Here is a 12420-nt window from a genome sequence, read left to right as displayed (position 1 = left end):
CTTCTTAAATCAGAGTGCATCTTTTTTTTTTTTTTTTTAAGATTTTATTTATTTGAGAGAGAGTAGGAGAACAAGCATGGAGTGGGTGGGGCCATCAGGAGAAGGGCCTGATTCTGGTCTCCTTCCCAGGACCCTGAGATCATGACCTGAGCCAAAGGCAGATGCTTAACTGAATGAGGCACCCAGATGCCCCCAGAGTGCATCTTATAATTCATGGTGTGTTGTTTAATTGAAAGCATTTTGATAGCTCAGTTTTTACAAGAAAAAAAAAAAAACTAGCCAGGAAAATTCTGAAAAAATAATAGTACTCAAAGAGAGGACAATTCCTACCACCGTAAAAGCTTATTCTAAGACGCAATGGTTAAAACATTGTAGTATTAGTGTAGATCAGTGGAACAAAATAGGAAATCTAAATGCATCAAGGCATTTGGTATATTTTAAAGGTGGCATTTCAAGTCGGAAAAAATTGGAAAAAATTGTTCAGTCTATGATTTAGGGCAACTGAATAGAAATTTGGGAAAAAAGTAAAAAAATAAAAAAATAATTAAAATAAAAAATAATAAAAAATAAAAAATTAAAAAATTAAAAAAATACCTTCCACTAATTTCAAAGATTTATATAGGGGTGCCTGGGTGGCTTAAGTCAGTTAAGCGGCTGCCTTGGCTTGGGTCATGATCCCAGGGTCCTGGGATTGCACCCCGCATTAGACTCCCTGCTCCTTGGAGAGCCTGCTTTTCCCTCTCCCTCTGCCTGCCACTTTGCCTACTTGTGCTCTCTCTATCTCTCTGTCAAGTAAATAAACAAAATCTTTAAAAAAAAAAGATATATTTAAAAAATGAAACTGTGATAGTAGAGGAAACATGGAAGAATTATTTTGTAATCTGAGAGTGGCTTTCTAAGAATATGAGAAAACCCAGAAGCCATATAAGATTGACAGTTTTGACTACATAAAAGTAATTTTTTGCATGGTATAAATTATAAACTACCATGAACAAAGAAAAAGATTACAAACTGGATAAAAACATTAGTTATTAGCAGACACATGGCTAATTTCTCTTCATATATAAAGAGAAAAGAATATGAAGAAGATCAGTCTTACTTAAAAGTGGTCAAGGGGTGCCTGGGTGGCTCAGTGTGTTAAGCCTCTGCCTTCGGCTCAGGTCATTGATCTCAGGGTCCTGGGATCGAGCTCCACATTGGGCTCTCTGCTCAGTGGGGAGCCTGCTTCCCCCTCTTTCTCTGCCTGCCTCTCTGCCTACATGTGATCTCTCTCTCTCTGTCAAATAAGTAAATAAAAAACCTTAAAAAAAAAAAAGTCAAAACGGATAAAGACAAATACCATATGATTTCACTGGTGTGTGGAATCTTAAAAACAAATGTGTAAACAGCAGAGTCAGACCTATAAATACAGAGAATAAGCTAAAGGCAGGAGGAGGGGGAAGTGCAAAGTGGGTGAAGGAGTAGGAGATACAGGCTTCCATTTATGGAATGCATACACAGGAATAAAAAGTACAGTATAGGGAACATAGTCATTGATATTGTAATAGCGTCGTATGATGACAGATTGTAGCTGCAGTTGGGGTGAGCATAGCATAACACAGAGCACAGAGCTGTTGAATCACTGTGTTGTATATGTGAAACTAATGTAACATTGTGTGTCACCTATACTGCAAAAAAAAGTAGGGGCGCCTGGGTGGCTTAGTGGGTTGAAGCCTCTGCCTTCGGCTCGGGTTATGATCCCAGGGTCCTGGGATTGAGCCCCGCATCGGGCTCTCTGCTCAGCAGGGAGCCTGCTTTCCCCTCTCTCTCCACCTGCTGTGCTGCCTACTTGTGATCTCTGTCTGTCAAATAAATAAATAAAATTTAAAAAAAATAATAAATACTGATGTGAAATAAAGTATTTTTGAGTTATAGCATTAATATCGTTTTGTACTTCCCAGGTTCAGTTTTCCACTATTATGTTTGCTGCTTGATGTTCCAGTTAGCAGTTACCCACTGTGAACAGTGTCTTAATTTTTGACTTGAATACTTCTTTGTACCTATGAAAGTATGGAATCTTAAATACAACTTTAATGGTTTCCTAATAATTTCTAAGTCAACAAAATGGAGATGTTGACTTACAAAAGTAGTTGCAGTTCTGTTTAAAATGTCCTATAACCAACTTTACAGAACAGCAGGAAGACATGCTTTTCTGTTAAGTATAGTTGAAAGATGTTGAGAATTCTACACATAATAATCAAAATGCTTTTAAAATACCAACTGTAACTTCTTTATGTGTTGTAAAACAACTAACTTATGTATTTTTTCCTAAATGTGTTGATATTAATGTTTACCTTTAGGCATAGAGCATAAATTGCAAATGTGATTAATTCTAGGGTAATTTTATGTGGCCTTTGATCCTGTGATCAAGTTTCTTTGAAGTTATTTCTAAAAGGAAATTTGTGTTTTTCTGATATTCTTTGAATGCAGTTTCATCGGGGAACCCAGAGAATGCATTTTTTTTCCCTCTTGCCTTGTTGCGGTTTGATTTTCTAGTTGGTATAAAGAAAGATGATATTGATGGAGTAAATTTGAAATTTCAGATCAATTGCTGTGAATGACTTCAAGTTTATCAAAACCTTCCCCCATAGTATTTCTGTAGGTGTTCATTTGTTTTATTTAAGGAATTCACATACTGTTAAGAAACATTTGCATTTATGTGCTTTGCTTTGATTAAAACAAATTTCAAAGTATTGGTTTGATTATTTGCTTTTGAGTAAATGGACTAGTTATATGGAGGTAAGTATTTATTTGAGCATTTATAATGTTAAAATTTTTGTCTTAAAAATTTTGACTTTTGGGGTATCTGAGTGGCTCGATCAGTTAAATGTCTGACTTCAGCTCAGGTCATGATCTCAGGATCCTAGGATCCAGTCCAGGCTCCCTGCTCAGCAAGGGGTCTGCTTCTTCCTCTGCCTCTGCCTCCCCCCCACTCCCCGGCGCCCCCCAGCTCATGCTCTGTCTTTGTCTCTCTTTCAAATAAACAAAATCTTTTTTAAAAAGTTTTGACTTTTAGTTTAAGGCAAACCAAGGTGAACTTTTTTTATTTATTATTTTTTGAGATTTTGTCCCTGGACCCTGAGATCATGACCTGAGCTGAAGACAGCCACTTAACTGCCTGAGCCACCTAGGTGCCCCCCAAGATGAACTTTTAGATTTAAATGACTGCCGCTAGGAAATGACTGGCTGGTCCCATAGTTATCTTACAGATGGGAAATTTGGTTTTCTAGATAAATTAAGCTAAGATTGGCTCTCTCCCGAGTGGATTTATACACATCCTACAATGCAGTGTTTCCTGTGGGTGATTTTTCAGATGTCTAAATTAAGCTTACCAAGTAAAAGTAGATATTTTATACTTTTGTTTTATTTTTTTTTTTGCCAATTAAAAAAGCATATGGCACATTCCAGTCATATCCAAGAAATAATTAGTGTACATAACATTTTAAAGTGCCAATCATAATATGATAATCATTTTTTTAATCTTAAAAATAATCTTACATGAGCCTTGGGGTACTGGAAGTGTCATTGTTAAGGGCCTATAAGAATGTTCCATGGTAAATTGATTTCTGAAAATAATTTTTTGTTTAACAAAGACATGTGTAATAAAAATATTACACCTGAGTTACAACCCTAAAAGCTTTCCAGAGTCCTTCTCCATTGGTTGTGATGTTTTCTTCTTCCTCTCTAGAGTTGTCTCTGTGGGAAGTTTGTCCTCCGTCCATTACGACCATGCCGTAGATATTCTACTTCAGGAGGTTCTAGGTATGTGGTGTGTCTCCCTGTAAATGGGCTTTTAACTGTGTATAAAGAGACGTTTGTGTATCTGTTTTCCATGAATATGGGAATAGCTGTTTAAAATCTTTTTTGTTAAGGGGTACAAACACTGGAGCTTTGCTCTAATATTTGGAGCATTATTTATTTGTAGGTGAAAATCTGTTATGATGCTCCTTTTGGTTCTTTTGTAGATGTAGATAGCATACAAGGTAGACAACATCCCACCCTCATGTGCTGTCTTCCTTTCTGTGGCTAATCGATTTATATCCAGAGCTCAGCATGTTGGAATTTTGGAAGTATTTGTTTTATCTGATATTTTTATTGTCTTTCTTTTGTAAAGGGTTTATTTTGTTTTATTTTAGAAATGTTTTATTAAGGGGAGAAGAGCTTTAAAAGTTAGTGATTGATATGAGGAATTTCAGAGGCAGGGTGGGGAGTTTGGGGGGTAGGAAAGGAAAAATGAAACAAGATGGGATTGGGAGGGAGACAAACCATAAGAGACTCTTAATCTCAGGAAACAAACAGGGTTGCTGGAGGGTGGGGGGTAAGGGATAGGGCGGTTGGGTTATGGACATTGTGGGGTGTATGTGCTCTGGTGAGTGCTGTGAAGTGTGTAAGCCTGATGATTCACAAACCTATACCCCTGAAGCAAATAATATGTTATATGTTAATTAAAAAAAAGTGATGCTTCTTTTTTTGGATTCAAGGGAAATCTCATGATTGTGAACATCTTCAATTTTAACTTTTACAAGGTAGATTACTTCATTCTTCCTATTCTAGATACTACTGTACTTAAAAAAATCTAGTTATCCATAAGTAAGTGTTTTCTGTTGCAGACCTGTTTTAAAGCAAATGAAGGAAAGGTGATGTGCAGCTGTAGTAATAAACTTGGCTGCTGTCATCTGAGTCAGCAGTAGAGGGGTAGAGTTTAGGGGTCTTTGAGATTCTTACATTAGTCTAAGGAAGTAGGTTTGGGAGAGGCAAGAAGTATGAATGTGTTTCCTATTTCTTTCACTTAGGTTGTCTCCTGGCAAAATTGCTGGTGCTGGCCTTTTATTTGTTGGTGGAGGTATTGGTGGCACTATCCTGTATGCTAAATGGGATTCCCATTTCCGGGAAAGTGTAGAGAAAACCATACCTTACTCAGACAAACTCTTTGAGATGGTTCTTGGTTCCCCACCTTATCCTGTTCCATTGCCAAAGAAGCCGGTAAGAGTTTTAAACAATATTTCAGTTTATCCTATGGAATACTAGTAAAAGCAGGTTGTTTTCATCTTGAAAATATTTTATAATTCAGTAAAACTTGGCCAGATATGTGTTTACTAGTTTCCTTTAACATAAATTTGTAGAGTTGGATTTTCATCCCTTCCAAGTTAAGTGTTCTCATTTACTACCCACTACATAGAATGATTGCGTGGCACGTGAGGGTAAATGGAAGAGGCTGCTTGGACAGAGGTAACTGTGGCTGTCCCGTGGATGGAGGATTGTTGTGACAGCCTACAGTGTTGCAGCTCTCAGTTTCTGACTTACAGCACTAAAAACATAAACACAGAATGGTCATGACACAGAACCCAAGGTGTTATAGTTAGTAGTGGCTTTTTCTAGACCACAAAACAAGAGTCATAGAATTTTCAGCTACTTACTGATCGGTTGATGGAAATATCTTCTGATATTTCTGGAACGTTGTAAATATTCAGAGTTTGAACCTACCCCCCGCCCCCCAGGCCTAAAATTTTTTTAAACATCTTAAATAATTGTTCATTCAAACAAACCCCTTGAAAAAAAGTTTACAGAGGAGATCGTGGATTTTTGCTGATTTGGTTTTGGGTATTTCTTTATGCTGTGAGGCTGGACATGGCCGATCAGTACTTTCTTAAAAATTGGGTGCACTTCTTTTCTCTAGTAGCTATCATAGTCTAGAGGTCAGTCCTATAACAGCATTAATACTTAGAAAACCAAGTGTCCTGTGACACCTTCCCCTTACTCTGTCATGCTTTTTCAGAATAGTCTTCCACATCATTTATTCTTCCATATGAACTTTAAAATGTCTGTGCTTGCCAAGAGAGACCATTTTGTAGCTTCAGTAGTCAAGGAACGGAATTCTGTGGATTCATTCTAAAATCTTGGGTCTTGTTTTAGCCTACATGACCCAGGAGAGATAGCTGAGAACAATTCTAGGAGCATGGAGTAAGTTGAAAGTAGTGTTCTTTTCTTGCTTGACATGACTTCAAGTGTCATTCTTTGTAGATTACCTGTTTATCTCTCTCAGAGTCATGGCCTTTTCTCATTCTACTTCAGCTATCCTGTTGAACATTTCCACTTGGGTTACTTGGCAGGTCCATATTGCGCCACCTCAAAAGTTACTCTCTTCTGATTTGCTCTTTTTGTGTTACAGATAGTATCGTAGTTAGGTTGGAATTCTTAGGGTCATCTTCATAGTTGTCTATATTTCGTTAGCAACCATATCTTGTTTAATCTCTGATGTTTCTTTCTTTATTTTTTAAAAGATTTTATTTATTTATTTGACAGACAGAGGTTATAAGTAGGCAGAGAGGCACGTGCAGGGGTGGGGGGAGCAGGCTCCCTGCTGAGCAGAGAGCCCAATGCGGGGCTTGATCCCGGGACCCTGGGATCATGATCTGAGTTGAAGGCAGAGGCTTTAACTCACTGAAGCCACCCAGGCGCCCCTATTTTTTTTCTTGCATTACGACTGTCATCCCATTTCTGACTTCTATCACTTTGTTTTTTTTGTTTTTTGTTTTTTGTTTTTTTAAGATTTTATTTATTTATTTGACAGACAGAGATCACAAGTAGGCGGAGAGGCAGGCAGAGAGAGAGGAGGAAGCAGGCTCCCTGCTGAGCAGAGAGCCCGATGCGATGCGGGGCTCCATCCCAGGACCCTGGGATCATGACCTGAGCTGAAGGCAGAGGCTTTAACCCACTGAGCCACCCAGGCGTTCCTGACCTCTATCACTTTGTATCCAAACTAGACCTGTTTCTTCCTGCCCCCGCCAAGACTTTCCTCCCAGTCTCCACCCCTGAGATCTCTTCTGCCATAATATAGGCTATCCTCATATCAATACCAGAGAATCTTCTAAGATAAGTGCTATCACATTTTTATGATATTTTCATGATACCACTTATCATTGATTTTTATATATTTATTATTATTTGAAAGACAGACTACAGAGACTTGAGACATTATTTCATGTTCTGAATGAAGAGAGTAAAGCCAGGAGTGGTTAAAGGTTAGCTTAGGAGCTACCTGTTTGTTACTTTATTCTGTAGTTTATGGTTTTTGCTTGTTTATAGGTTGACATTTAACACAACTTGGCAGTCTGGCTCTTTGTTTACCTTTCCAGCCTTATCTCTAAATGGTCCTGCACATAAATCCTTAGCTTCATGTCAGTTTACCTTATAAATACGCCTTGTGCTTTCCATTCATTTATTCAACAAATGTCAATCAAGTTGATTACGATATACCAGATGCTGTTTCGAGGGCCTGTATTAAAGCAGAGAGCTAATTAAAGATCGCTTCAACTTGCACAACTTTTCCCTTTGTGGGCTCGTACCCAGAGCGGCTTCTTTTCTTTTGCCTACTAATGTTGTCTTCAAGACCTACATCCTTCACTACATACACCAAAGCGTATTTTCTCGTCTCTGGATTACAAAGTGTATTTTCTCGTCTCTGGATTAATTGTTTTTTAATTTTTACCATTTATTCATTCTCTACTCTTGTGCATTGTTACCAACTTGTTGCTTTTAGAAACTGTGCATTTTATTTCATGATAATTGTTTTGGAGCCAACATGATTATTTATGCACAGCTAATAAATACTGAGAGAGGATAAACTTAAAATCTTTTTGATGGACATGGAATAAGACCTGCCTAAATGGAGACAAATATGTTCTGGATAGGAGTTAATATCATAAAAATGTCATTTTTCTCAAATATATGCTTTTCTCTTAAATTTCCCTTAAATTTGTATATATTTGACAGAAATGACGTTTGTATACACAGACACAGACACACACACCCCCCCACACCCATACCATATACACATATACCTAATAAGAATTCTAATGGATTTTTTTTTAGAGATTGAGGAATCAGATAAGATGATTTTTAAATTCATATGAAAGGATAAATAATGTACTAAACGAGCCACGCACATTTCAAAACAGTGTTGGGTTAGGGAGGAGTCAGAGGGCACTTTTTTTTCCAGGTAATTGACTTTGTTATAATCATACTTTAATAGAACGGTAAGGTTTTGACAGAGGATTAGAAATTAGAGTGGAAAAACTTAGTCTGGAAATAGGTCTTATTTATACACAGACACACATAACACACACATTTATTGGGAGAGTGTGAGTTGCTAGAACCTTACGTGAAAGCGATCTGTTAGTAGCTGCTAAAAATATATAACCTCTTTGACCTAGCACTTCCTCTTTTGTCAGACTATGCTACAGATACCACTGCAGTGCTTTCCAGTTGCATGGACAAGAATTTTTTTTTTTTTTAAGATTTTATTTATTTATTTGTCAGAGAGGGAGAGCATGCACGCACAAGTAGGGGGAACGGCAGGCAGAGGGAGATACAGGCTCCTGGCTGAGCAAGGAGCTGGATGAGGGACTCTGTCCCAAGCCCCTGGAATCATGACCTGAGCTGAAGGCAGATGCTTAATGGACTGAGTCACCCAGGCACCCTGGACAAGGATGTTTAACAATGAAAAAAGCAGGAAACAAGCTTGTTTTCCAAAAATAGGAGAGTAATTGACAAAATTTGGGGGTTTGCAGATATATTAAGATATACAATTAAATTAGAATGTTATGGAACTAAAAATCATTTCTTGATCTGGAAGAGAATGTCCATGATAGATTATTAAATGAAAGCAAAACGAAGAACTGAGTTACGTGGTAGTTTGTATAATATAACCAACCCTATTTTGTTTTGTTTAAAAAAATGAAAAGTTATTTATGTGTATATACCTGAGCTTATGCTCAGGGATGGAAGGATAGATTTCAGGTTGTTGGCAGTGGCTACCTTCCGAGTGCTGGAAGGGAAAAAAGCAGTAAAGAAGCAAAATAAAACCATTAATATGTCTTGATATTATTTTGCTTGTTATAAGGAGCATGTATTTCATGATTTAAATGATAAAATTTTACTAAAAGAAAATGCACATATTTCTAATTTCTGGTAGTGACAAAGTTCAAAATTATTGCTCTTATATTTGAGTAGTCTTTGAGATATCTGAATCCCATTACCAAGTTCTGGCAAAAAATAGCACATCACAGGTGGTAAATGAAAATATTTCTGTTACTCAGTAATTTTTGCCAGCACATCATAATGGCAGTCCTTTAATGAACAGGGTCTTAAACTTGAGGCAGGTGGTAACTGAGAAAGAGAAAATCAGACATTACAATAGGGTCCTGTTTTTCAGTGTACAGTTGCATGAATCTGGGAGATTAAGGAAACAAAAAACTAACATTTGGTTTTACTCAGAGCCTCTGAAAATTATTTGTTTCTAACTGAATGTATACACAAGGCAAAAAAATTGGATTTAAGAAGCAGATGGAAATGGTGCTCTCAATGTTGTATATATAAAAGAAATGGTGTTTAGAGGGAAGGCTCTGCAACATATACTTTATTAGTTGCCCTAAGAGAAGCCTTTGGTACTATGAAAATTGGGCCAGTCATTTGGCATGAAGTTTTTGGGTTGCATTTTTCTAAAATGAAGACTTACCTTACCTTACTGTGATTAATAAAATATGTAATACTGTGAAGTGTTAACTTTATATGAAAAGCCTGAGGTACTTGACTTTTGAAATAATACAAGTTATTGTATGCTGCCTTTAAAAAAAAAAAACAACAGTATTGTATCTGAAATGTTACATGTTTTTTATTTCCAAGATTCAGTCTGGTCCACTAAAAATCTCCAGTGTATCAGAGGTAATGAAAGAATCTAAACAGCCTGCCTCACAACTCCAAAAACAAAAGGGAGACACTCCAGCTTTAACAACAGGTACCTATACTTAGAATCAGTTTTTTAAAAATTATAGATAAGTAGATTGTTTTAATGAATTTGTACCCAGGATCAAGAGGGGGCCCCTACCTCAGGAAGCACTCTTCTGGTCCCTAGTTCTTACCAAGGAAGGAGTGTTTACACCTATCATTTGACACTCATTTTAGGAGTCGAGTGGGATATGGAGTTGGACTTTGTTGTGAATAGCTGTTCAGTGAGGATAATGGCAAGAATTATCTTGCCTCCAACACTTTTTCTTTATATTTTTCTCCTGACTCCTAGCTTTTCTCTTCTCTTCTCTTCTCTTCTCTTCTCTTCTCTTCTCTTCTCTTCTCTTCTCTTCTCTTCTCTTCTCAGTGATCTATCTGTGGTCTGGGGAATTTTTTCCCTCAATTCATGATTTGCCAGTAATTCTATCCCAATTTATGACACTTACCTAACTCTAACCTGCTCAGTAAACATTTCAACTTCTGTGTTTCTCCTTAGTCACTTCTGTCCTTGATTAAACCTCTTGACTTTCTTTCATTCAGCAAATATTCATTGATTATCTACTATGTGCCAAACATAGTAGGCACATTCTAGGCACTGGGGCTATAGCAATGAACAAAATAGTAAAAACAAGCACAGACTCTGCAAATATTTCTTAGTGGGATAAGGGGAGGAAGATCATATATAAATAACATGTAAAATATATAGGATGTCAGAAGTGATGTGTTGGGGGGGAATATTGCAATTTAAAACAGAAGGGGTAAGGAAAGTCTCATCTGAAAGGTGTCATCTGAGCGAAGACTAGAAAGGGTTAGGGTTAGGGTTAGACTAGAAAGTGATGAGGGATTAAGGCAGGTCTACAAGGCTGGTGGGAGAAAAGCATCCCATGCAGAGGGATTAGCTCATGCTAAGGCCTGGTATATTTAACTAGTAAGGAGCACATGAAGCAGGAGCAGAAGAACAGTAGAAAATGAGGTCGAGAGGAAGCAGGAAGCCCATCGCGGCAGGCTTTGGAGGCCGTGATAAGCATTTTGCTTCATATTCTGAGTGAGATGGGAAGGTGTTAGGAGGGTTCTGAGCCAAGGGATTGATATCTGATTTTTATTTTAATAAGATCAGTGGCTATTGCAGAAAGTAGATAAAGGGACCAAGAGCAGAGCAGGGAGACCAGGTAATAGGCCTTACAGTAATCCAGCTTCATCTCTTAAATGGGACTTTCAGTTTATTTAATTTTTTTTCTCTGTTATGTTCCTCTTATTTTCTCCTCTATTTTATCTCTCGAATTAATTATTTTCTTTCCCAGCACTTGTTTATAAGCTCTTGATTTTTTTCCGCCTTCCTTTCTTCTTTTGTGTTTGAAACTGTCATACTGTTCTTGCTCACACCTCTTTTACCATCTCTACACTGTTCAAAGCAGTTAAAGAATATCTTTTGATTACTTTGTTTTGTTTACCTTCTTCGTTACAGGTCTGTTTTTCCTTTGTTACTGCTTTTCCATGTTATGTAAATCTTCTGGCCACTTCTCATATGTTAATATTTAATACCATTTAGTATGTTACTAGAAGCCCTGCCTGAGAACCATGGTGCTTAAAATGCAAGTGGGATCTCTTGTGCATTTCCCCCCTTGTCCATCTTGTGTGGGTTTGTGTCTCTGGGGGACTGGACCATAGTCTCCTTGCATGTTTGAGTAGTGACAGTACCTGCATTTGTGTCTGTAAGGAAGCAGATGTGAAATGGGTGCTAGTCGTAGTAGATTCCTGTGTTCTGCGTTAACCCAGGAGATTACAAATACCATGAGTAACATATATTTGTAGGACCTACAGAGGCAGCTCAAATTATTTCTGCAGCAGGTGATACACCATCAGTCCCAGCCCCTGCGGTTCAGCATGAGGAGTCTATAAAAACTGAGCACCCTGGAATTGGTGAAGGGCAGCCCAAGCCTGCAGCTTCAGGTAGTTTATTTATATTTGTGGTTTCGTAAATGATTTGTTTATCAGAACTATTTAATGCCTAGGCAACCTCCAGATAGTATGTAAGTACCCGCTTATAGTGGTTTTATTCGCAGACTGGCTTAGGGAATTTTTTTAAACTTTAGAGTCTGAATAAATCTCTGAAAGCAAGAGGTTTAAGAGCTGATCCCTTATTTCTTCATGTTGGAATCGTTGACTGGGGATGTGGTTTTAGAATCTTACTGACAAAAATGCCTTCAGTTGATAGAACTGGCAAGTACAAATGATGGTGTTTTTATATCCCTCTGAGCTATTGAAATTCTGTGCTGAAATTTGATTTCCTCTTATTTACTTTTGCTGCAAGAGGAAGCATCCTCAACTTCTGTACGGGAGCGACCACCCGAAGAAGTTGCAGCTCGCCTTGCACAGCAGGAAAAGCAAGAACAAGTTAAGATTGAGTGTATGTAAACCAGACGGCTTCTTAAGCACTTTGCGTCATCTCCGTCAGTTGCTGTCTTTAGCCATCGGCACACATTTGTGATCCATCAGCTAGTTTGGTTTCTTTAGTGGCATTTGTCTGTGTACCACCTTTATTTCATCATTTGTATTCTTTCCATTTAACCTCATTTTTCCTGGGTAACAAAGGCT

General features: G+C 37.7%; 1 protein-coding gene across 16 annotated transcripts in view; it reads left to right on the top strand.

Moving 5' to 3' along the window:
- Positions 1 to 12420, top strand: part of IMMT (inner membrane mitochondrial protein) — a gene marked incomplete at its 3' end in the record, with an annotated part of 42181 nt that overhangs the window by 11450 nt on the left and 18311 nt on the right. For 3 of the 16 annotated variants that reach the window (XM_080813818.1, XM_080813816.1, XM_080813811.1), the window contains exons 2-6: positions 3728 to 3801; positions 4833 to 5022; positions 9724 to 9835; positions 11671 to 11775; positions 12137 to 12232. In XM_080813818.1, the coding sequence (XP_080669944.1) occupies positions 3728 to 3801; positions 4833 to 5022; positions 9724 to 9835; positions 11671 to 11775; positions 12137 to 12232 (577 nt within the window). Of the gene's footprint in view, positions 1 to 3727; positions 3802 to 4832; positions 5023 to 9723; positions 9836 to 11637; positions 11776 to 12136; positions 12241 to 12420 lie in introns of those variants that run through there. The other 13 variants (XM_080813810.1, XM_080813809.1, XM_080813813.1 and 10 more) reach the window with 7 other exon arrangements.

This window comes from Martes martes (genome assembly GCF_963455335.1).
Source record: "Martes martes genome assembly, chromosome: 9".
Lineage (NCBI taxonomy): Eukaryota > Metazoa > Chordata > Mammalia > Carnivora > Mustelidae > Martes > Martes martes.
This window is presented reverse-complemented; position numbering and strand designations above follow the sequence as displayed.